The sequence below is a fragment of the Anomaloglossus baeobatrachus genome, chromosome 4 (genome assembly GCF_048569485.1).
Source record: "Anomaloglossus baeobatrachus isolate aAnoBae1 chromosome 4, aAnoBae1.hap1, whole genome shotgun sequence".
Lineage (NCBI taxonomy): Eukaryota > Metazoa > Chordata > Amphibia > Anura > Aromobatidae > Anomaloglossus > Anomaloglossus baeobatrachus.
The window spans coordinates 660,078,178-660,103,389 of record NC_134356.1 but is presented as its reverse complement, the minus strand read 5'-3'; the positions used below and the strand labels follow the sequence as shown (position 1 = coordinate 660,103,389).

General features: G+C 51.3%; 1 protein-coding gene across 6 annotated transcripts in view; it reads left to right on the top strand.

Moving 5' to 3' along the window:
- The window catches only part of DOCK6 (dedicator of cytokinesis 6), a 139,350-nt gene extending 118,627 nt beyond the window's left edge, over positions 1-20,723 (top strand). For 5 of the 6 annotated variants that reach the window (XM_075346540.1, XM_075346539.1, XM_075346536.1 and 2 more), the window contains 13 exons: positions 3,953-4,111; positions 4,308-4,408; positions 10,577-10,769; positions 10,843-10,986; positions 12,670-12,801; positions 15,038-15,052; positions 17,364-17,489; positions 17,623-17,712; positions 17,849-18,085; positions 18,544-18,687; positions 18,800-18,906; positions 19,310-19,477; positions 19,562-20,723. In XM_075346540.1, coding sequence (XP_075202655.1) covers positions 3,953-4,111; positions 4,308-4,408; positions 10,577-10,769; positions 10,843-10,986; positions 12,670-12,801; positions 15,038-15,052; positions 17,364-17,489; positions 17,623-17,712; positions 17,849-18,085; positions 18,544-18,687; positions 18,800-18,906; positions 19,310-19,477; positions 19,562-19,604 — 1,659 coding nt within the window. In that variant the 3' untranslated portion in view covers positions 19,605-20,723. The remainder of the gene's footprint in view (positions 1-3,952; positions 4,112-4,307; positions 4,409-10,576; positions 10,770-10,842; positions 10,987-12,669; positions 12,802-15,037; positions 15,053-17,363; positions 17,490-17,622; positions 17,713-17,848; positions 18,086-18,543; positions 18,688-18,799; positions 18,907-19,309; positions 19,478-19,561) is intronic. The other variant, XM_075346537.1, reaches the window with a different exon arrangement.
- Positions 20,724-25,212: the final 4,489 nt, after the last annotated feature.

The window sequence follows — 25,212 nt, the reverse complement described above, 5'->3', positions numbered from 1 at the left end:
GAGCTAGCAGCGCTGTCATCCAAAAGCTTCCTTCCTGGTGTTTCACCAAGGCAAGGCAGTGCTGCGCTCGATTCCGGAGTTCTCCCTAAGGTGGTATCCCCCTTTCATCTCAATCAGGATATCTCCTTACCTTCCTTTTGCCTCATCCATTTCATCGATATGAAATGGATTTGCATTTGTTGGATCTGGTGAGAGCACTCAGAATCTACATTTCCCGCACGGCGCCTCTGCGCCGCTCGGATGCACTCTCTGTGCTTGTCGCTAATCAGCGTAAAGAGTCGCAGGCTTCCAAATCCACCCTGGCTCGATGGATCAAGGAACCAATTCTTGAAGCCTACTGTTCTGCTGGGCTTCCGGTTCCATCAGGGCTGAAAGCCCATTTTACCAGAGCCGTGGGTGCGCCCTAGGCATTACGGCACCAGGCTACGGCTCAGCAGGTGTGCCAGGCAGCTACCTGGTCGAGTCTGCACACTTTCACCAAGCATTGTCAGGTGCATACCTACGCTTAGGCGGATGCCAGCTTAGGTAGAAGAGTCCTGCAGGCGGCGGTTGCCTCCTTGTAGGGAAGGGCTGTTTTACAGCTCTAACATGAGGTATTTCTTTACCCACCCAGGGACAGCTTTTGGACGTCCCAATCGTCTGGGTCTCCCAATGGAGCGCCGAAGAAGAAGGGAATTTTGTTACTTACCGTAAATTCCTTTTCTTCTAGCTCCTATTGGGAGACCCAGCACCCGCCCTGTTGTCCTTCGGGATTTTTGGTTGTTTTTCGGGTACACATGTTGTTCATGTTGAATGGTTTTCAGTTCTCCGATGTTACTTCGGAGTGAATTTGTTTAAACCAGTTATTGGCTTTCCTCCTTCTTGCTTTTGCACTAAAACTGGTGAGCCAGTGATCCCACTGGGGGTGTATAGCCAGAAGGGGAGGGGCCTTACACTTTTTAGTGTAATGCTTTGTGTGGCCTCCGGAGGCAGTACTATACACCCAATCGTCTGGGTCTCCCAATAGGAGCTAGAAGAAAAGGAATTTACGGTAAGTAACAAAATTCCCTTCATCCTTTTGCCTGTGTTATTTTATGACTCTGACCTGAGCATAATGGAACTATTGTCGTTATGACTATGTGCTATCCACTGATAGTATTAACCAGCTCTCAACACATGATTTAGTTGTCCCATTGTCTATCTTGCCCAAGGGACGTATCTGTGGCCCTTTTGAGCTTTATATACAGCTCTGGGCAGTGTGTGATTTTTGACCTGCATGGTCAAACCTTCGGTTTTTAATATTGCTTTTGTGTGTTTTAAGGAATAAAATAAAGGTTAAATTTTAATATTATCTCACTGGTGCTGCCTCAAACCAGGCATCAGAAATGGTGTGAAATTTGGTACCCTGGAGGTGTTTCTTCAGGTTTGGAAACAGATGATAGTTGCAGGGAGCTGGATCTGGTGAATAAGGTGGGTGGTCACCAGCTAGAAGCCCATCTCTGCCAGTTTTGCAGTGGTCGCTTGTGCAGTGTGAGCAGAGGCGTTGTCTTGCAGGAACAGGATTCCTATGAACAGATTGCCGCACCTATTGGCCTTCAGAGCTGCCTTCAGATGGTCCAAAAGTTCAACGTAATACCTTGCATTGATGGTGGAACCCTTTTGTAGGTAGTCCACTAGTAGCACGCTCTCCTTATCCCAGAACACAGATGCCATCACCTTAGTGGCTGATTTTTGCACCCTGAACTTCTTTGGACGAGGAGAACCACTGTGTCTTCACTCTTTTGACTGCTCCTTGTTTTCAGGGTCATACAAATAAATCCAGGTCTCATCCATAGTGACCAGTCGATCCAGGAAGTTCTTATCAGTCCGGAAACACTGATATATGTACCGGGAAGTTTTCACTCGCTGCTTCTCTGAATTGTTGTCAAACATTTGGGGACCCACTTTGCAGATCGCCTCCTCATATCCAAATGTTCATGGATAATGACACAAACACGTTCACGGGAAATCCCCATGATGTCTGCTATTGCTTTAGCTGAAATTCGTGGATTCTCCAGTATGAGGTTGTGCACAGCATCGACAATCTCCGGAACAACAACCACTCTCGGGCGTCCAGGACGTTCCTCATCATTGGGGCTGAAGTGGCCCGTTTTAAATTTGGCAACCCAGTTCATAGCTGTGGAATATAGAGAACATTGATCCCCCAATGTCTGCGACATATCACCATGAATATCCTTCACGGACTTTCCTTTCAGAAACAAGAATTTTATCCGTCCTCTGCTCTCAGTTGCTTTGAATATCGCATTAGACTTAGCCAGTTTGTTTTACCGTGTGCGTAGAACACTGTGAGGTGAAATTGAGGTGACATTGCAAAAAAAAAGTGCAATTGCACAATGTTGCAGGTTTGTTTTTTGTTGTGTTTTTTTTTTTTGTTGTTGTTGTGTTTTGAGTTTTTTGGGTGTTTTTTTTTTTTTTTTTTTTTATTTATGGTGTTCACTATATGGTAAAACTGACCTGGCATTATGATTCCCCAGGTCAGTACAAGTACAGAGATATTTTTTTGTGTATTGACCTGACGTTTCTTCTGATACCATTTTTGGGTAGATGTGCTGCTTTGATCGCCTCTTATTGCAATGTTGTGGTGAGCAAAAGAAACCAAACATAGTTCTGGAGTTATTGATTTTGTTTTTTTTTCGTTTCTCCCTTTACTGATCAGATTAATTTAGTCTATATTTTGATAGAGCAGACTTCCTTCCTTCCTCCTTTCCTTTTCTTTTCCCTTTTGCTTTTCCTTTCCTTTTCCTCTTTTTTTCTTTCCTCTTTTCTTTCCTCTTTTCTTTCCTCTTGCTTGCTTCCTTTTTGCTTGCTTGCTTTTTTTCTTTTTTGCTTCCTTCTTTCCTTCTTGCTTCCTTCTTTCTTTTTGCTTCCTTCTTTCTTTCTTTTTTTGCTTCCGTCTTTCCTTCCGTCTTTCCTTCCGTCTTTCCTTCCGTCTTTCCTTCCGTCTTTCCTTCCGTCTTTCCTTCCGTCTTTCCTTCCGTCTTTCCTTCCGTCTTTCCTTCCGTCTTTCCTTCCGTCTTTCCTTCCGTCTTTCCTTCCGTCTTTCCTTCCGTCTTTCCTTCCGTCTTTCCTTCCGTCTTTCCTTCCGTCTTTCCTTCCGTCTTTCCTTCCGTCTTTCCTTCCGTCTTTCCTTCCGTCTTTCCTTCCGTCTTTCCTTCCGTCTTTCCTTCCGTCTTTCCTTCCGTCTTTCCTTCCGTCTTTCCTTCCGTCTTTCCTTCCGTCTTTCCTTCCGTCTTTCCTTCCGTCTTTCCTTCCGTCTTTCCTTCCGTCTTTCCTTCCGTCTTTCCTTCCGTCTTTCCTTCCGCCTTTCCTTCCGCCTTTCCTTCCGCCTTTCCTTCCGCCTTTCCTTCCGCCTTTCCTTCCGCCTTTCCTTCCGCCTTTCCTTCCGCCTTTCCTTCCGCCTTTCCTTCCGCCTTTCCTCCCGCCTTTCCTTCTGCCTTTCCTTCCGCCTTTCCTTACGTCTTTTTCCTTAAGTCTTTCCTCTCCATATTTTTTTAAAAAAAAAATTTCCCTCACTTTTTATTGTTCGGATCATCATCAGCCCCGCTCTGCACAGCAGAAATGTCTTCTTATGAATGTCGCTCTCTTCCAGCGTTCACAGTAAGTTCGTCGTGACAGATTTGGGGGTCATGACAAATCATCGGCTCCCCTTGATCACGTCTCTGCCCACCAATTAGAGTGAAAATTAAGTGCTCCCCGCCAGCGTGCATTAAATCCCGCTGTCAGATTGGCAGCGGCATTTAACTAGTTAACAGCCACGGGCACATCTCCAATCCACCCTGCCATCATGCAGGGAAAGATGCAGGCTCAGCGTGGGAACCCGCATCAAAGGCAGAGACATGAGCTATGACGTAAATATGTCACAGGTCATGAAGGAGTTCTTAGAAATATTTTTGTTCTTTCTTTTTCGGCTCAGAACTTTGCCCGTGTGAAGATGCAGGTGACCATGTCGCTGTCCTCCCTAGTGGGGACCTCCCAGAAATTTAATGAAGAGTATCTGCGGCGATCCCTGAAAACCATCCTGACCTACTCTGAGGAGGATCTGGAACTCAGAGACTCCACCTTCCCGGAGCAGGTAGGCCTTCCACACCGGTCTACAGCGCCACTCCTGACCACAGGTAGTGTCTGGTATTACAGCTGAGCCCTATTCATTTTAGGAGCTGCAATACCTGACACAACCAGGGATAAGTGTGGCGCTGTTTTGGTACATAAGCAGCCATGTTTGTTTAATGCTGTAGAACCCCTCTAACCATTTATTTTCCACTTTCCAGGTCCAGGATCTGGTGTTTAATCTTCACATGATCCTGACGGATACGGTGAAGATGAAGGAGCACCAGGAGGACCCCGAGATGTTGTTGGATCTGATGTACAGGTGAGAGGACTCGGCCTACCAGACAGATGAGTAATGAGTAGAGTATTGGGAAGATTTTATTTCTTCGGCGCTCCATTGGGAGACCCAGACGATTGGGGTGTATAGTACTGCCTCCGGAGGCCACACAAAGCATTACACTAAAAAGTGTAAGGCCCCTCCCCTTCTGGCTATACACCCCCAGTGGGATCACTGGCTCACCAGTTTTCTGCTTTGTGCGAAGGAGGTCAGACATCCACGCATAGCTCCACTGTTTAGTCAGCAGCAGCTGCTGACTATGTCGGATGGAAGAAAAGAGGGCCCATACTAGGGCCCCCAGCATGCTCCCTTCTCACCCCACTTTATGTCGGCGGTGTTTGTTAAGGTTGAGGTACCCATTGTGGGTACGGAGGCTGGAGCCCACATGCTGTTTTCCTTCCCCATCCCCCTGAGGGGCTCTGAGGAAGTGGGATCTTACCGGCCCCCAAGCCCTGAGGCCGGGCTCCATCCACAGACCCATGGAACCTGCTGGATACGGAGCTGGGTACCGTTCAGGGACAGGGCCCTGCGACATTCAGGTACTCTGTGTCCCAAACAGGCCGCGCACATTCCAGACTTGATGGGTGTGCTAGTGCGCCGGGGACAGTAGCGCTGCGCGCTGGGGTTACAGTCACTACAGTTTTTCTGAGTGACTTTATGTGTTGGGGACTGCCGCGCCGGCCGCCCCTGGAGCGGCGGCGCGGCTGCGACTTGTAGTGCGCCGGGGACTTAGCGCCGACCGTGCTTTTACGACGGCGTCGCTTATAAATTTAGTCCCCGGCTTCTGCGGCCTAGCTCCGCTTCGTTCCCGCCCCCACCCTGTCAATCAGGGCAAGGGACAGACGCTGTACGATTAATCAGCGCCGAGGGCTGGAGTCTTATTTACATGCTCCAGCCCTCTCACTGAGCACAGTGGGACGCAGGTTTCCCGCTCTTTGTCTGCACACGCCCAGGGCCCGCCCCTCTCCATAGGACGCCGGCAGCCATTCCTACATGCAGTCTGGCTGGAGAACGGACACAGGCTCTGGGAGACCCAGACAAGGGATTTCTGGCGACCACACACCCGCGTTAAGCGGGCGGTAAGCAGCACTTTAGTGCTGGCCCCACTAGTGCCACAGTGTTATTTTGGTGTACCTTTTTTCTCTATACCATATATTTATGTATATATATATTGCACTGTAAGGTCGCTTCTTGGCTGTATACCCTATCTTGCTCTGAGGAGACGACAACATGTCATCCGCAAAACGCAAGGGTGCCAAGACACAGGCTGTAAGCGCTGCTTGTGCCGCTTGTGGGGCTGATCTACCGGCAGGTTACAATGACCCCCATTGTGTGCAATGTTCGGTCCCTGTGCCACTTCGTCAGCCGGAGTCTATGGTGGTAGTGGCCCAGGCAGAGTCGCCGGTGAACCCTGTCCCGGTGACGGGGACAGAGTTTGCAGTTTTTGCTGACAAGATGTCTGTCACTGACAAAGATCCTAGAGACCTTGCAGGCCAGGCCAGTTACTCAGACCATGGACACTGCTGCGGCAACGTTCCCCGGTCCCCCTCAGTTGGAGTTAATCCGCGCTTCAAGGGGGTCCCAGGCATCTCAGCCTGACGGCTCTGATTCAGATGACAGTCCCAGGCAGCCTAAGCGTGCTCGCTGGGAGAGACCCTCCACGTCATCTCGCGGATCAGGGTCTCAGCGAGAGGAGTCTCTACATGGTGAGACAGAGGAGGGTGATCAGGAGTCTAATCCTGAAACCGCTCTCAATCTGGATACTCCTGATGGTGACGCCATGGTAAATGACCTTATAGGGGCCATCAATTGTCTATTGGAAATTTCTCCCCCTGCCCCTTCTGCAGAGGAGGCAGCTGCACAGCAGGAGAAGTTCCATTTCAGGTATCCCAAGCGTAAACTGAGTACTTTTCTGGACCACGCTGATTTCAGAGAATCAGTCCAGAAACACCATGCTTACCCAGACAAGCGTTTCTCCAAACGTCTTAAGGATACACGTTATCCCTTTCCCCCTGACGTGGTCAAACGCTGGACCCAGTGTCCAAAGGTGGACCCCCCAATCTCCAGGCTTGCGGCTAGATCCATAGTTGCGGTGGAGGATGGGGCTTCACTTAAAGATGCCAATGACAGACAGATGGACCTTTGGTTAAAGTCTGTCTATGAAGCTATCGGCGCGTCGTTTGCTCCAGCATTCGCGGCCGTGTGGGCACTCCAAGCTATTTCAGCTGGTCTGGCACAGGTGGACTCTATCATACGTCCAGCAGTGCCGCGAGTAGCGTCCCTAACCTCGCAAATGTCTGCGTTTGCGACTTACGCTATCAACGCTGTCCTGGACTCTACAAGCCGTACCTCAATGGCGTCTGCCAACTCTGTGGTCTTGCGCAGAGCCTTGTGGTTAAAGGAATGGAAAGCGGATTCTGCTTCCAAGAAATGTTTAACCAGCTTGCCACTATCTGTAGATAGACTGTTTGGTGAACAATTGGCTGAAATCATTAAGCAATCCAAGGGTAAAGACTCCTCCTTACCCCAGCCCAGATCAAGCAAACCTCAACAGAGGAAGTGGCAGTCGAGGTTTCGGTCCTTTCGAGGCTCCGGCAAGACCCAATTCTCCTCGTCCAAAGGGACTCAGAAGGAGCAAAGGAGCTCAGATTCCTGGCGGGCTCACTCACGCCCCAAGAAAGCAACCGGAGGAACCGCTTCCAAGGCGGCTGCCTCATGACTTTCGGCCTCATCCCTCCGCATCCTCGGTCGGTGGCAGGCTCTCCCGCTTTTGCGACATTTGGCTGCCACAGGTCAAAGACCGGTGGGTAACAGACATTTTGTCTCACGGGTACAGGATAGAATTCAGTTCTCATCCTCCGCCTCGGTTCTTCAGAACCTCCCCACATCCCGACCGAGCAGATGCCCTTCTGCAGGCGGTGTGCTCACTAAAAGCAGAAGGAGTGGTGATCCCTGTTCCTCTGCAGGAACAAGGGCAAGGTTTTTACTCCAATCTCTTCGTGGTTCCAAAAAAGGACGGCTCGTTCCGTCCTGTTCTGGACCTAAAGCTGCTCAACAAGCATGTGAACGCCAGGCGGTTCCGGATGGAATCCCTCCGCTCCGTCATTGCCTCAATGTCTCAAGGAGATTTCCTTGCATCAATAGACATCAAAGATGCTTATCTCCACGTGCCGATTGCTACAGAGCACCAATGTTTTCTACGTTTCGTGATAGGAGACGACCATCTCCAGTTCGTAGCTCTGCCATTTGGTCTGGCGACAGCCCCACGGGTTTTCACCAAGGTCATGGCGGCAGTGGTAGCAGTCTTGCATTCTCAGGGACATTCGGTGATCCCTTACTTAGACGATCTACTTGTCAAAGCACCCTCTCAAGAGGCATGCCAACACAGCCTGAATGTTGCGCTGGAGACTCTCCAGACTTTCGGGTGGATCATCAACTTTTCAAAGTCCAACCTGGCACCGACTCAATCACTAACGTATCTTGGCATGGAGTTTCATACTCTCTCAGCGATAGTGAAGCTTCCGCTGGACAAGCAGCGGTCACTACAGACAGGGGTGCAGTCTCTCCTTCAGGGTCAGTCGCACCCCTTAAGGCGCCTCATGCACTTCCTAGGGAAGATGGTGGCAGCAATGGAGGCGGTCCCGTTCGCGCAGTTTCATCTGCGCCCACTTCAATGGGACATTCTCCGCCAATGGGACGGGAAGACAACTTCCCTAGACAGGAAAGTCTCCCTTTCTCAGACTGCCAAGGACTCTCTGCAATGGTGGCTTCTTCCCACCTCATTATCACAGGGAAGATCATTCCTGCCCCCATCCTGGGCAGTGGTCACGACAGACGCGAGTCTGTCAGGGTGGGGTGCAGTTTTTCTCCACCACAGGGCTCAAGGGACGTGGACTCAGCAGGAGTCCACCCTTCAGATCAATGTTCTGGACATCAGGGCAGTGTATCTTGCCCTATTAGCCTTCCAGCAGTGGCTGGAAGGAAAGCAGATCCGAATTCAGTCGGACAACTCCACAGCGGTGGCATACATCAACCGCCAAGGAGGGACACGCAGTCGGCAAGCCTTCCAGGAAGTCAGGCGGATTCTGATGTGGGTGGAGGAAAGAGCATCCACCATATCAGCAGTTCACATCCCGGGCGTAGAAAACTGGGAAGCAGATTTCCTCAGTCGCCAGGGCATGGACGCAGGGGAATGGTCCCTTCACCCGGACGTGTTTCAGGAAATCTGCCGCCGCTGGGGGGTGCCGGACGTCGACCTAATGGCGTCTCGGCACAACAACAAGGTCCCGACCTTCATAGCGCGGTCTCGCGATCAAAGAGCTCTGGCGGCAGACGCCTTAGTGCAAGATTGGTCGCAGTTCCGGCTCCCTTATGTGTTTCCACCTCTGGCACTCTTGCCCAGAGTGTTACGCAAGATCAGATCCGATTGCGGCCGCGTCATACTCGTCGCCCCAGACTGGCCGAGGAGGTCGTGGTACCCGGATCTGTGGCATCTCACGGTCGGCCAACCGTGGGCACTACCAGACCGTCCAGACTTACTGTCCCAAGGGCCGTTTTTCCATCGGAATTCTGCGGCCCTGAACCTGACTGTGTGGCCATTGAGTCCTGGATCCTAGCGTCTTCAGGATTACCCCAAGGGGTCGTGGCCACCATGAGACAGGCTAGGAAGTCCACTTCTGCTAAGATTTACCACAGAACGTGGAAGATTTTCTTATCCTGGTGCTCTGCACAAGGAGTATCCCCCTGGCCATTCGCGTTACCTGTCTTTCTTTCCTTCCTGCAATCTGGGTTGGAAAAGGGCTTGTCGCTCGGCTCCCTTAAAGGGCAAGTCTCGGCACTATCCGTGTTTTTTCAGAAGCGTCTAGCACGACTTTCTCAGGTGCGCACGTTCCTGCAGGGGGTTTGTCATATCGTACCTCCGTACAGGCGGCCGTTAGATCCGTGGGATCTAAACAAGGTCCTTGTTGCTCTCCAGAAGCCGCCCTTCGAGCCTCTGAGGGATGTGTCACTTTCTCGACCCTCACAGAAAGTGGCCTTTCTGGTAGCGGTCACGTCTCTTCGGAGAGTGTCTGAACTAGCAGCGCTGTCATCCAAAGCTCCTTTCCTGGTGTTCCACCAGGACAAGGTAGTGCTGCGCCCCATTCAGGAGTTTCTCCCTAAGGTGGTATCCTCTTTTCATCTTAATCAGGATATCTCCTTGCCTTCCTTTTATCCGCATGCAGTTCATCGGTATGAAAAGGATTTACATTTGTTGGATCTGGTGAGAGCACTCAGAATCTACATTTCCCGCACGGCGCCCCTGCGCCGCTCGGATGCACTCTTTGTCCTTGTCGCTGGTAAGCGCAAAGGGTCGCAGGCTTCCAAAGCCACCCTGGCTCGATGGATCAAAGAACCAATTCTTGAAGCCTACCGTTCTGCGGGGCTTCCGGTTCCATCAGGGCTGAAGGCCCATTCTACCAGAGCCGTGGGTGCGTCCTGGGCATTACGACACCAGGCTACGGCTCAACAGGTGTGCCAGGCAGCTACCTGGTCGAGTCTGCACACTTTCACCAAACATTATCAGGTGCATACCTATGCTTCGGCGGACGCCAGCCTAGGTAGAAGAGTCCTGCAGGCGGCAGTTGCCTCCCCGTAGGGGAGGGCTGTCTTTGCAGCTCTAACATGAGGTATTTCTTTACCCACCCAGGGACAGCTTTTGGACGTCCCAATCGTCTGGGTCTCCCAATGGAGCGCCGAAGAAGAAGGGAATTTTGTTACTTACCGTAAATTCCTTTTCTTCTAGCTCCTATTGGGAGACCCAGCACCCGCCCTGTTGTCCTTCGGGATTTTTGGTTGTTTTTCGGGTACACATGTTGTTCATGTTGAATGGTTTTCAGTTCTCCGATGTTACTTCGGAGTGAATTTGTTTAAACCAGTTATTGGCTTTCCTCCTTCTTGCTTTTGCACTAAAACTGGTGAGCCAGTGATCCCACTGGGGGTGTATAGCCAGAAGGGGAGGGGCCTTACACTTTTTAGTGTAATGCTTTGTGTGGCCTCCGGAGGCAGTACTATACACCCCAATCGTCTGGGTCTCCCAATAGGAGCTAGAAGAAAAGGAATTTACGGTAAGTAACAAAATTCCCTTCATTCGTCATGGTACCTTTTATAATTCAGGATTGCCAAAGGATACCAGAACTCCCCGGATCTGCGCCTGACGTGGCTCCAAAACATGGCTGCCAAGCACACGGAGCGCGGAAACCACGCCGAGGCTGCTCACTGCCTGGTCCATGGAGCCGCGCTGGTATCTGAGTATCTGAGCATGATCGAGGACGCCAGGCACCTGCCCGTGGGCTGCGTCAGCTTCCATGTACTGTGACTATTATGTGGGGGGGTGTACAGTGTAAGTGGGTATGTCATGTACCGACCTCGTATCCCTGCAGAGCATTTCCTCCAATGTGCTGGAGGAGTCGGCGGTGTCCGATGACGTGGTGTCTCCAGACGAAGAGGGCATCTGTGCCGGGAAATTTTTCACAGAGGCCGGACTGGTGGGACTGCTGGAGCAAGCCTGTGCCAGCTTCTCTATGGTAAGGACGCCATAGACACCCCCCAACAGCAGGAAAGTCACGGGGTAGAGACCACTGTGCATATGGGGTATAGTCCCTGCTCTGTGTAATACCCCACAGTGACATCAGAGGGCGCCGACTCGCCATAAGAATCCCCGAAGACCCCTCTAATTCCAAATGTAGCACAACGCTTGTCCGTGTAACACCGCAATAGTGAATAAACTGTACAGGACTGTTCTCTGTGATCTCCAACACACTTGTCACACACAAGACGCTTGTCAATGAGATGGCACACCCCGCAACACTACGGGGTATGCAGAATTGTGCAGACGTCTGCACCTAAATGGTGTCCTCCTGACCAAGTTATCCCCATGAATACAGAAACCCTGGCCAGCCCACCCCTCAGTACAGACCCCCAACCCGACTACCCCTAAATACAAACACCCCCCCCCCCCCAACTGGACTATCCCTAAACAGAGACACCCCCCCCCCCCAGCCGGCAGGAGGGGCGAGTCCTACATACAGACCGCTAGCTGAGCCAGCCCTAAATACAGACTTTTGGCCGGCTGGGGGGCCAGGCCCTACATACTGACCCTTGGCCCTAACTACAGACCCCTAGCCAGCTAGGCCAGCCCTAAATACAGACCCCTAGCCAGCTAGGTCCGCCCTAAATACGGACCCTAGCCAGCTAGGCCGGCCCTAAATACGGACCCTAGCCAGCTAGGCCGGCCCTAAATACAGACCCCCAGCCAGGCGGCTGGGCCAGCCCTAAATACAGACCCCTAGCCAGCTAGGCCAGCCCTAAATACAGACCCCTAGCCAGCTAGGCCAGCCCTAAATACAGACCCCCTAGCCAGCTGGGCCAGCCTTAAATACAGACCCCCTAGCCAGCTGGGCCAGCCTTAAATACAGACCCCCTAGCCAGCTGGGCCAGCCCTAAATACAGACCCCCTAACCAGCTGGGCCAGCCCTAAATACAGACCACCAGCCGGCTGGGCCAGCCCTAAATACAGACCACCAGCCGGCTGGGCCAGCCCTAAATACACATACCCCCCACCCCCCTGCTGTAACAGCACTAAATACAGACCTTTACCCCCCCCCCCCTCTCCTGGCCAGGCCAGCCCTTAATACAGCTCTCTGGCCAGCCGGCTGGGCCAGCGCTAAAAACAGACCCCTGGTCCTAAATACAGACTCCTGACCAACCGGTTAGGCCGGTCCTAAATACACAGGCCCCACCCCTGCTTTAACAGCGCTAAATACAGACCACCACTCTCCCGTCCCCTGGCAGGGCTAACTGTAAATGCAGACCCCCTTGCTCTGCTCCTCAGTCTTGGGCGGTGCCGCAGATAACCTCTATGGCTCTTGTACCAGAGCGATGTCTGTGATGCTGCCAAGTAGTGACGAGGAGGGCAGCAGAAGGGAGTGACGGGTATAATGGTGCCCGAGAGATTACCGCGCCTTCAGGAGTCTCCAGCTCTGCTGATAAGTCTGCAATAAGAGAAATGGGAAGATAAGTGATATATTCTTAAAGGGGTTGTCCAGCATGGCCGCCCTGCGTGCCCACCTCCCTGTGTCTTGTACCACACTTCAGGTCTGAATACATGTGGTGCTGTTTTTCCAAACTCCTTTAGCAACTACATTTTTGGGTCCCCCCCCCTGGTGTATTCAGCATACGGGCGATCATTTTGTGCCTTCTCTGTTCAGGGTTCGTTATTCGAGGCAGTAAACGAAGTCTATAAAATTCTGATCCCCATTTATGAAGCCAATCGGGACTACAAGAAACTGGCGTCAGTTCACGGGAAGCTGCAGGAGGCATTCAACAAAATCACCAACCAGGTGGGGGCGCTATTATTTTTGTGGGTAAATAACAGTGAACCCAGGTAGCTGAGAAACAGAAAGGGAGCTGAAGGGTCCAAAGACTGAGGTTTGGGGTGTAGACCCCCAGCGGAGCGTTATGTATGGTTCGGAGCGCAGCAGGACACACACGGGCGCTGCAGTCTCCGCTCTGCTCCACACAGGACCCCCGAATGCTGTGCAGATTACCCCTGATACTGTAGTGTAGATAGTAAGGAGATGTGGGGTATTACTGTTTGTTACTGTGTGTTCTCTCTCTGTTCCTCTATTCTATGATTCTTTTTTTTTTTTCCTCTCCTTTTATGTTTGGCCTCCAGTATGTGCACATGCTCCGCAGGCTGTGGCGTTAGCGCGCTCCCGCACTCTATCAATCGCGCATGCACTTTCTTTGCCCTCTAGCTGTGGCGCGTACACCTGCTCCTCGGGCTCTGGCGCGTACACCTGCTCCTCGGGCTCTGGCGCGTACACCTGCTCCTCGGGCTCTGGCGCGTACACCTGCTCCTCGGGCTCTGGCGCGTACACCTGCTCCTCGGGCTCTGGCGCGTACACCTGCTCCTCGGGCTCTGGCGCGTACACCTGCTCCTCGGGCTCTGGCGCGTACACCTGCTCCTCGGGCTCTGGTGCGTACACCTGCTCCTCGGGCTCTGGCGCGTACACCTGCTCCTCGGGCTCTGGCGCGTACACCAGCTCCTCGGGCTCTGGCGCGTACACCTGCTCTTCGGGCTCTGGCGCGTACACCTGCTCTTCGGGCTCTGGCGCGTACACCTGCTCTTCGGGCTCTGGCGCGTACACCTGCTCTTCGGGCTCTGGCGCGTACACCTGCTCTTCGGGCTCTGGCGCGTACACCTGCTCTTCGGGCTCTGGCGCGTACACCTGCTCTTCGGGCTCTGGCGCGTACACCTGCTCTTCGGGCTCTGGCGCGTACACCTGCTCCTCGGGCTCTGGCGCGTACACCTGCTCCTCGGGCTCTGGCGCGTACACCAGCTCCTCGGGCTCTGGCGCGTACATTCTCCTGAGTTTCCAAAGCGTGTGCATGATCCTCGGGCTGTAGTGCTAGCATGCTCTCGTGCTCTTCTTAATCTATAGGGCATGGGCATGGACTTTCGCTCTGGGCTCTGGCGCACATCATCCCGCCGCTTGGGCTCTGACACTCGTCAGCCTGGCGCTTGGGCTCTGGCGCTCGTCGGCCTGGCGCTTGGGCTCTGGCGCTCGTCGGCCTGGCGCTTGGGCTCTAGCGCTCGTCGGCCTGGCGCTTGGGCTCTGGCGCTCGTCGGCCTGGCGCTTGGGCTCTGGCGCTCGTCGACCTGGCGCTTGGGCTCTGGCGCTCGCTCGTCGGCCTGGCGCTTGGGCTCTGGCGCTCGCTTGTCGGCCTGCCGCTTGGGCTCTGGCGCTCGCTCGTCGGTCTGCCGCTTGGGCTCTGGCGCTCGCTCGTCGGTCTGCCGCTTGGGCTCTGGCGCTCGCTCGTCGGTCTGCCGCTTGGGCTCTGGCGCTCGCTCGTCGGCCTGCCGCTTGGGCTCTGGCGCTCGCTCGTCGGCCTGCCGCTTGGGCTCTGGCGCTTGCTCGTTGGCCTGTTTCTTGGGCTCTGGCGTGCCTCGTCCTGCCGCTTGGGCTCTGGCGTGCCTCGTCCTGCCGCTTGGGCTCTGGCGTGCCTCGTCCTGCCGCTTGGGCTCTGGCGTGCCTCGTCCTGCCGCTTGGGCTGTGGCGTGCCTCGTCCTGCCGCTTGGGCTGTGGCGTGCCTCGTCCTGCCGCTTGGGCTGTGGCGTGCCTCGTCCTGCCGCTTGGGCTGTGGCGTGCCTCGTCCTGCCGCTTGGGCTCTGGCGTGCCTCGTCCTGCCGCTTGGGCTCTGGCACTCGCTCGTCGGCCTGTTGCTTGGGCTCTGGCGTGCCTCGTCCTGCCGCTTGGGCTCTGGCGCTCGCTCGTCGGCCTGCCGCTTGGGATCTGGCATTAGCATGCCCTTCTCTATCACGTCAGCACACTCTTTGGTCCCCGGCTCAAGCGTGTACTTGCACTCCTCCAACTCTGGCTCGCTGTGGCGCTCCCTTCCTCCCTTCATCCCTCTTCCCTGTCTGTAACTCGCTCTTCCTTTCCTCCTTTATACTCCACCTCCCCCTTTTTCTTCCTCCTTTCTCCTCCTCTCTCCTCCTTATGTTTGCCTCTTCCTGCTGACTGATCTTTTTTTCTCCACTTCTTTGTTTCCCCCCCCTTGCTTACGGGACAGATCACAAGCTGGGAGGTAGGAAGTGTGAAAATTAACTCCTGTGTTCACCTCGCTTTTCTTACCCACGATCACTTGCTGCACGGCAGCTAACGCTCACCGCAGGGTCTACTTATGCAATAGGAAAAGCAGAACTGCCGGCCCACCGGCACCGCGGCCCTCAGGCTGACGGCCATGTACCATAGGTGGGTGCCTCCTTCCACCCACTGACGGGCTCCGCAGACAGATCTGACCAGCTGAGTCCTATTGCATAATGAGAGCTCGTGTAGATGAGAACAGTGTGTGGCTTTGTGTATGTGCACATCACATGAGGCTATTTACAGCGCGCCGGGGTCACGGGTTTATATGGATGATGGCCGCGCACGCCTCGGTTTTGGCATGTCCTGCGTGTGTGACTGTAGTCTGTACACGGGGCATGTATATACTTGTATAGTCATGTATGTAATATAGAGCGCTCACAATAACTTCACCAGTTGTGTGGACCCATCATGTATATGTCCGGCATTGGAAGCCATATTGTGGGCAGGATTAATATCCTTTCAAAATCCATTCATAAATACCCCATTAGAGAATTTTACGGGAGTCAAATAGCTCCGGAGGACTCAAAAGCCTATTGGGTGTAATACTCCATCTCTCCTGCGGGAGTGCTGTTGCGAAACTAAAGAGCTATCACCAGGTTTCCCAACAATCACAGCTGATCACTGGCGCTTTCATCCTCTCGACGTGTGATCAAAAAGGGATTGTCCAAAATGGAGAACCCAAAGTTATACTCATTTCTTCCAGAAATAGATAGGACCAATAGAAGTGCGGGTATTCTGCCCGATCCCACAAGAAGCTGCTGCATGGCGTGTAAATGATGGGTTCACGATTGAGCTCGCCACACATGGTAACCTCCGACGCCCCCTATATCATCATGTAAACCTGTGCATCTTCAACCAATGAGTTGGGCCCAATCATAGTTGGGATATCACGGCGCCCCTTTAAGGCTCCCCAGTGCCCCTATATTCATCACCGTGTGTGGCGGCTTACATGTCTCATCGGCAGATTCCCATTTCTGATTGTCTTTCTTTATCTCTTCCCTCCTCTTCGTCTATCACCTCGCACTCATCATCCGCCGGCCACTGTGATTTCTGGTGAGTATGAGAATCGATTCTTCCCACAGAGACGCCATCCGAGTGGAGTGCAGATGTACTTACATAGGTTGAAAAAAGACTCCGGGCCCCTCAGGTTCAACATTTCTCCACCAATTATACACGTGACGCTGACCCCTGTATCTATTAAAAGTCTATAATATCCACAACATTGTAAAGGTTTTACAACCTTTAATTTGTGCCTGTGTTATACTCCTGAGCTGCATTCACAATTCTGCAGCCTTTAAAGCTGAAATCGTCCATCACACTTTGTCTTAAAGTACCTGGCAGAATAGTGAGCGCAGCTCTGGAGTATAATACATTAGGTAACTCAGCATTACTACAGGATCATTAATGTGTATATACACTGACTGCACCAGCAGAATAATGAGTGCAGCTCTGGAGTATAATACAGGATGGAACTCCGGATCAGTAATGTAATGTGTATATACATACTATTCTGCTGGTGCAGTCACTATGTATATACATTACATTACTGATCCTGAGTCCCATCCTGTATTATACTCCAGAGCTGCACTCATTATTCTGCTGGTGGAGTCACTGAGTGCAGCTCTGGAATATAATACAGGATGTAACTCAGGATCAGTACAGGATAAGTAATATATGTACACAGTGACAACACCAGCTGAATAGTGAGTGCAGCTCTGTAGTTTAATGCAGGATGTAACTCCGGATCAGTAATATATGTACACAGTGACTGCACCAGCATAATAGTGAGTGCAGCTCTGGGGTATAATACAGAGTCTAACTCAGATCAATACAGGATAAGTAATGTATGTACACAGTGAATGCACCAGCTGAATAGTGAGTGCAGCTCTGGGGTATAATATAGGATGTAACTCAGTATTAGTACAGGATAAGTAATGTAATGTATGTACACAGTGACTGCACCAGCAGAATAGTGAGTGCAGCTCTGGAGTATAATACAGGAGGTAACTGCGGATCAGTAATGTAATGTATGTACACAGTGACTGCACCAGCAGAATAGTGAGTGCAGCTCTGGAGTATAATACAGGAGGTAACTCAGGTTCGGTAATGTAATGTATGTACACAGTGACTGCACCAGCAGAGTAGTGAGTGCAGCTCTGGAGTATAATACAGTATGTAACTCGGGGGTCAGTACAGGGTAAGTCATGTGTATATAATATGGATGTCCCTCTTTCCTTATAGACCCACAGCGGATGTTTGGAACATATTTCCGCGTCGGATTTTATGGTTCCAAATTTGGTGACCTGGATGAGCAAGAATTTGTCTATAAAGAACCGTCCATCACTAAACTGGCTGAGATCTCGCACCGCCTGGAGGTAAGTATAGGGGGCGCCACTAATGGGGCTGTATATCTCCCCTGTATGTGATGGCCTGAGTGCTGTGAGCCCAGCTGCTCTACGTCTTCACGTCCGGCCGTGATTCACACTCCGAATCATCTCCTCCTTTCAGGAGTTTTACACTGAACAGTTCGGAGAAGGGATGGTGCAGGTGGTGAAGGACTCGAATCCTGTGGATAAAACGAAACTCGACCCCAACAAGGTGAGCTTTAGAATCAGAATCATCACTTCAAGATTTCACCATTTCCCTTCATAGAACTTTGTGTGGTCTCCCATCTTCTCAGGAAGGTCCTCCCTCCCTGTGATCCCTGACATGACATGTCCTCTTCTCCTATCAGGCATACATCCAGATCACCTACGTGGAGCCATATTTTGACACGTATGAACTGAAGGACAGGGTCACTTACTTTGATAAGAACTACAACCTCCGGACCTTCCTCTTCTGTACACCGTTCACACTGGATGGCCGGGCGCACGGAGATCTCCATGAGCAGTACAAGCGCAAGACCGTGCTGACCACGTCACACGCCTTCCCGTACATAAAGACGCGGGTCAATGTCCTACATCGGGAGGAGGTAATGGCATCAGGGATAGCAGAACACACTGGTCATCCTTCTGTGATCATGGTGGGGACATCTTTCCCTCAGCATGGTAGAGATCTTCATATCTAGGCCAGCCATCTGTTCTCATGGTGGGGTCTTCATACTGGGACCATCCTTAGATGTGATCATGGTGGAGGTCATCATGATAGCCTCTGCATACTGAGGTCTTCCTTCGTTCATCATGGCGGGGTCTTCATACCGGGACCATCTTTTTCTGTGATCATGGTGGAGGTTATCATGGTAGGATTTTCATACTGAGGTCTTCCTTCATTCATCATGGTGGGGTCTCCATACTGGGACCAACCTTTTTCTATGGTCATGGTGGAGGTCATCATAGTAGGCTTTTCATACTGAGGTTTTCCTTCGTTTATCAAGGTGTGGTCATCCTTCAGTCCTGGAAGACAGTCAGATCATCTCTGTTGGTTTTCTAGGTGGTGCTGATACCAGTTGAAGTTGCGATTGAAGATATGCAGAAGAAGACACAAGAGTTGGCATTTGCAACCCACCAGGATCCAGCTGATGCCAAGATGTTGCAGATGGTTCTTCAGGGATGTGTAGGGACAACTGTTAACCAGGTTAGTGGAGACAAGTCGTTCTTGTGATCGAGGTAAGGTCACATCTAGGCTCCTCCAGAACATGAAGAGACTTGAGTAAGGGGTGTCACTAATGTACGATTTATTACTCTAGGGACCGTTGGAGGTGGCACAAGTGTTCCTCTCCGAGATACCCGAGGATCCTCGTCTCTACAGGCTCCACAACAAACTCCGACTTTGCTTCAGGGATTTCACCAAGAGGTGCGGATACTAGAAGAATGGAAACTATAGTGGGGGAGGGGAAAGCAGAATATGGTCGAGTAACATGGGGGAATTGAAGTGGACCACAATGGAGGGGGTGGGGGGGGGGGGTACTTGAGGGACCTACAATTAATAGCAGGGGCAGATTGGAGGGGAAAAAGAGGGCCACATTGGGTGGGTGAGGAGATTGGATGGGTCACAGTGGTAATGGATGGTAGAGATCAGAGAGACTGGAGGGTCCAATATAGATCACTGTAGAAGGAGGAGGAGGCCATTCAGAAGATGACTTGTTCTCCTCAACATGGCTTGTAGCTGACGCTGCGGGTACTTCTGGGATCCTATGTGACCACCTGCCAGTCATGCCATTCAAGGTTCTTACTGGGGTATATTTGCCCATTTTTAGGTGTGAAGATGCCCTACGTAAAAATAAGACTCTGATTGGAGCTGATCAGCGCGAATATCATCGGGAGCTGGAGAGGAACTACCAACGTCTCCGGGAAGCTCTGGCCCCTCTAACGTCTCGCAAGATCCCACAGCTGTATAATGATTTGCTGCCTCATACAAGTGCCAGGTAGGCCAGCCTCCGCCGCCGCGTGTGCCACTTCTTGCCGTTGATCTGGGGCTTTGTATAATAAGATACCTGCTCTTATTTCAGGGATTCCCTCACCCGGACAAGTCTGCGCAGGAGTGATGCATAAGGAGCGCAGTATGGACGTGCAGGCATCGTACTCGCCACTAGGGGGCATTAGCGATTTTCTGTTTCCGTACATCGCCGACTATGGTGATGCCAGAACCGGATCTCCTGAAGTTTTATAATGTTTACATTGTTATCGCCCATGGATCTTTGTATGGAGGGGGAGGAAGGACCCTTGATGGGAGAACCAGAGCTGCTAGGACGAACACTAAGGAGGGAGGGTGACAGATGGCACTGGAGAGCGAGTGACGAGGCTCAGGAATCCATGATGAGGGTAGTAGTAGGGGGTATATAAGGGATACATAAGTGAGATCCGTAGAAGGAAGATTCCCGGGGTGTGGGCAGATGAGTTGGAGGGCGCTAGATTTGTCAGACATGCCCTTGCCCACCTCGGCAGGCATTCCTTACATTTGCCGCCTCTCCCGCTCTTCCTCTCCGGTTGTAATGATGCCTTGGGAAATCTGAATGTCAAGTCGATCCGGTATCAGGGAAACTTCGGCCCATGGGCAAGGACGGGTGACTTTTTGGCTGGTGTTGTCGCCCCTATGAGAGGCGTGGGGGACCCTCTGCCTGGTCAATGACAGCACCTGAAGGAACCAAAAACAGACAACCAAATATAACACTAATGGAGGATGGCACAGACCTGGCATAGAGTGCCGCGCACTGGCTCTTATGTTCAAAAAAACCCCAAAACCCCTATACACTGCCTATGGCAGCCAATCAGATCACTGCTTTTCTAATCCTCTGATTGGTTGCCCAGCTCCTCTTGCACTAGTTTTGTAATAAGCCCCCCCCGTGTCGTCTCCTGACCCCCCTCCCGCCGTTCCCCCTCCGTGTAATCCTTGTCGCTCACACTGGCTCTGTTGTAATATAGGCGGGCAGCCCAGCGGCATTGCCCCGAGGCAACCAATCAGATTCTGGTAGTCATTTTTGTATTGGGGAAACCATAAGCCAGCATTTGATTGGTTGCCTGATTTTTAGTCTCCGCATTGCTGTCATACGTTGTTTCTGTTGCTCGCTGTGTTGTTGTCTTGCGTTGGCACTTTGCTGTATAAATGATGCCGGTCTATGGGCTATTTTTGTAATAAAAGTCTTGTAATAACCCATATTTATTTTATCCTTACCATGGAGTCTGCGTCTGATTTGTTACAGATTGCTGCTGTTCACTGCTCCGGCAGTAGGGGGCGCCACATCCACCTTCATTGTGCACATTGGTTCCGCGGCAAACCCAATGTGGCTCACCTTACTGAGGACACCTAGTTTAGTCCACAGTCTCCTTCATCTTCACGAAGTCGGTGCCTCCTTAGTATACTGTATGTCCGTCATCACACAGCGGGGCCGTCTGCCCATCTGTCAGATCTGGCGCAAGAACACTCCGCATTGCTGACTACAGTATCCGCCACCTCAGGACTCGGATAATGTGATAAACGGTGGCAGAGCAGTGAGCCGAGCACTCCCCACTCCTCCAGTCTGGCCACAGGCTGCCTCTGGTCACACACAAGGGGCGAGTATGGGGATATTATTATATGGAGACACAAAGAGAGGGCACTATTACTATAGGGAGACACAGAGGGGGCACTATTACTATAGGGAGACACAAAGAGAGGGCACTATTACTATAGGGAGACACAGAGGGGACACTATTACTATATGAAGACACAGAGGGGGCACTATTACTATATGAAGACACAGAGGGGGCACTATTACTATATGAAGACACAGAGGGGGCACTATTACTATATGAAGACACAGAGGGGGCACTATTACTATATGAAGACACAGAGGGGGCACTATTACTATAGGGAGACACAAAGAGAAGGCACTATTACTATAGGGAGACACAGAGAGGGCACTATTACTATAGGGAGATATAAAGAGGGGGCACTATTACTATATGAAGACACAGAGGGGGCACTATTACTATAGGAAGACATAGAGGGGGCACTATTACTATAGGAAGACACAGAGGGGGCACTATTACTATAGGGAGACACAAAGAGAGGGCACTATTACTATAGGGAGACACAGAGGGGGCACTATTACTATAGGGAGACACAAAGAGAGGGCACTATTACTATATGAAGACACAGAGGGGGCACTATTACTATATGAAGACAGAGGGGGCACTATTACTATATGAAGACAGAGGGGGCACTATTACTATATGAAGACAGAGGGGGCACTATTACTATATGAAGACACAGAGGGGGCACTATTACTATAGGGAGACACAGAGGGGGCACTATTACTATAGGGAGACACAAAGAGAGGGCACTATTACTATAGGGAGACACAAAGAGAGGGCACTATTACTATATGAAGACACAGAGGGGGCACTATTACTATATGAAGACACAGAGGGGGCACTATTACTATATGAAGACACAAAGAGAGGGAACTATTACTATATGAAGACACAGAGGGGGCACTATTACTATAGGGAGACACAAAGAGGGGGCACTATTACTATATGAAGACACAGAGGGGGCACTATTACTATAGGGAGACACAAAGAGAGGGCACTATTACTATATGAAGACACAGAGGGGGCCCTATTACTATAGGGAGACACAGAGAGGGCACTATTACTATAGGGAGATACAAAGAGAGGGCACTATTACTATAGGGAGATACAAAGAGAGGGCACTATTACTATATGAAGACACAGAGGGGGCACTATTACTATATGAAGACACAGAGGGGGCACTATTACTATATGAAGACACAGAGGGGGCACTATTACTATAGGAAGACACAGAGGGGGCACTATTACTATAGGGAGACACAAAGAGAGGGCACTATTACTATAGGGAGACACAGAGGGGGCACTATTACTATAGGAAGACACAGAGGGGGCACTATTACTATAGGAAGACACAGAGGGGGCACTATTACTATAGGAAGACACAGAGGGGGCACTATTACTATAGGGAGACACAGGGGGCACTATTACTATAGGAAGACACAGAGGGGGCACTATTACTATATGGAGGCACAGAGGGGGCACTATTACTATAGGAAGACACAGAGGGGGCACTATTACTATAGGAAGACACAGAGGGGGCACTATTACTATAGGGAGACACAAAGAGAGGGCACTATTACTATAGGGAGACACAGGGGGCACTATTACTATAGGAAGACACAGAGGGGGCACTATTACTATAGGGATACACAAAGAGAGGGCACTATTACTATAGGGAGACACAAAGAGAGGGCACTATTACTATATGAAGACAGAGAGGGGAGCCAGCACGATCTGAAAATGGCATACATCATATAAAAAGTGCAAATTCACAGATTTATTCCAACTGTACTGTAATATAAATGAGATTTTTAGCAAATAATTGATCAATTCTTTGAGCCACCCCTGCCAACGTCACGGCAAATCTCAATAGGGGGGTCCTACTCTACATTTTGTATTTCATGTGCCATGCGGCCTCCTAGATAAAGTTAAAAGCAGAACCATAATGGAGCACACATACCTGCAACCTGTATATAACCGCTTCTATGTTGCAAAAGAGGCAATTGTGGATAGAGGCCAGCCCAGGTCCCAGCATGTGGAGCAAGCTCTACACATACCAGGACTATATCAGAACTGACCCTCCCAGTGCCAGACAGCAACCATTGATAAAGGCGGACCAGATCCAAGATGGTGCTTAATTAGCATTGCCTGTGGAAAGGGTGAGGCAACTGAATGTGTACAGCTACCAACAGGAGGAATATATTGCAAACCAAGATCAGGCGTGCATAGCATGGTGGTGACCAGCCACCAGACATTTGTAGCATAACTACACAAAGGGGGCACTATTACTATATGAAGACACAGAGGGGGCACTATTACTATATGAAGACACAGAGGGGGCACTATTACTATAGGAAGACACAGAGGGGGCACTATTACTATAGGGAGACACAGAGGGGGCACTATTACTATATGAAGACACAGAGGGGGCACTATTACTATAGGGAGACACAAAGAGAGGGCACTATTACTATAGGGAAATACAAAGAGGGGGCACTATTACTATATGAAGACACAGAGAGGGCACTATTACTATAGGGAGACACAAAGAGAGGGCACTATTACTATATGAAGACACAGAGGGGGCACTATTACTATATGAAGACACAGAGGGGGCACTATTACTATAGGGAGACACAGAGGGGGCACTATTACTATAGGGAGACACAGAGGGGGCACTATTACTATAGGAAGACACAGAGGGGGCACTATTACTATAGGAAGACACAGAGGGGGCACTATTACTATAGGGAGACACAAAGAGAGGGCACTATTACTATAGGGAAATACAAAGAGGGGGCACTATTACTATATGAAGACACAGAGAGGGCACTATTACTATAGGGAGATACAAAGAGAGGGCACTATTACTATATGAAGACACAGAGGGGGCACTATTACTATATGGAGTTACAGAGGGGGCACTATTACTATATGGAGTTACAGAGGGGGCACTATTACTATATGGAGTTACAGAGGGGGCACTATTACTATATGAAGACACAAAGGGGGCACTATTACTGCGACTGGAACACGGGGGCATCCGCTACGCCTTGAGGAAAGAAGGTTTAATCATAATCACAGACGAGGATTCTTTACTGTACGAGCAGTGAGACTATGGAACTCTCTGCCGCATGATGTTGTAATGAGTGATTCACTACTAACATTTAAGCAGAGCCTGGATGCCTTTCTTGAAAAATGTAATTTCTTTGTCGCTCCATTGGGAGACCCAGACAATTGGGTGTATAGGCTATGCCTCCGGAGGCCGCACAAAGTATTACACTAAAAGTGTAAAGCCCCTCCCCTTCTGCCTATACACCCCACGGGCTCCTCAGTTTTTTTGCTTTGTGCGAAGGAGGCAGACATGCACGCACAGCTCCATAGATTGGTCAGCAGCAGCTGCTGACTATGTCGGATGGAAGAAAAGTGGGCCCATATAGGGCCCCCAGCATGCTCCCTTCTCACCCCACTCTTGTCGGCGGTGTTAAGGTTGAGGTATCCATTGCGGGTACGGAGGCTGGAGCCCATATGCTGTTTTCCTTCCCCATCCCCCTTAGGGCTCTGGGTGAAGTGGGATCCTATCGGTCTCCAGGCACTGAGACCGTGCTTCATCCACAACTCCTGGGAGCCTGCTGGATAGGAGCCGGGTATCGTTCAGGGACATGGCCCTGCTACTTGGAGGTACTCTGTGTCCCCGTGTGGACCGAGCACAGCAACACTCCAGCATTGCTGGGTGTGCTAGTGCACCGGGGACCGCGGCGCTGACCGGGTTAAATGTGCCATTACACACTCGGCGTCGCTGAGTGTGTTTATGTAGGGGGACTACCGCGCTGACCGCCGCCGCCATGTTTAGCACTGAGGCGCGGCTGGGACTTGTAGTGCGCCGGGGACTTCCGCGCGGCCGCGCTTTTACGGCGGCCGCGCTTATTACTCGAGTCCCCGGCTTTTGCGGCCTAGTCTTTCTTCCTCCCGCCCACAGCCCTGACAAGCAGGGGAAGGGCGGGACGCTGTACAGACGAGCAGCAATGAGGGCTGGAGAATGCTTTGCATACTCCACCCCCCTCACTGTGCACTGTGGGGCACCAGT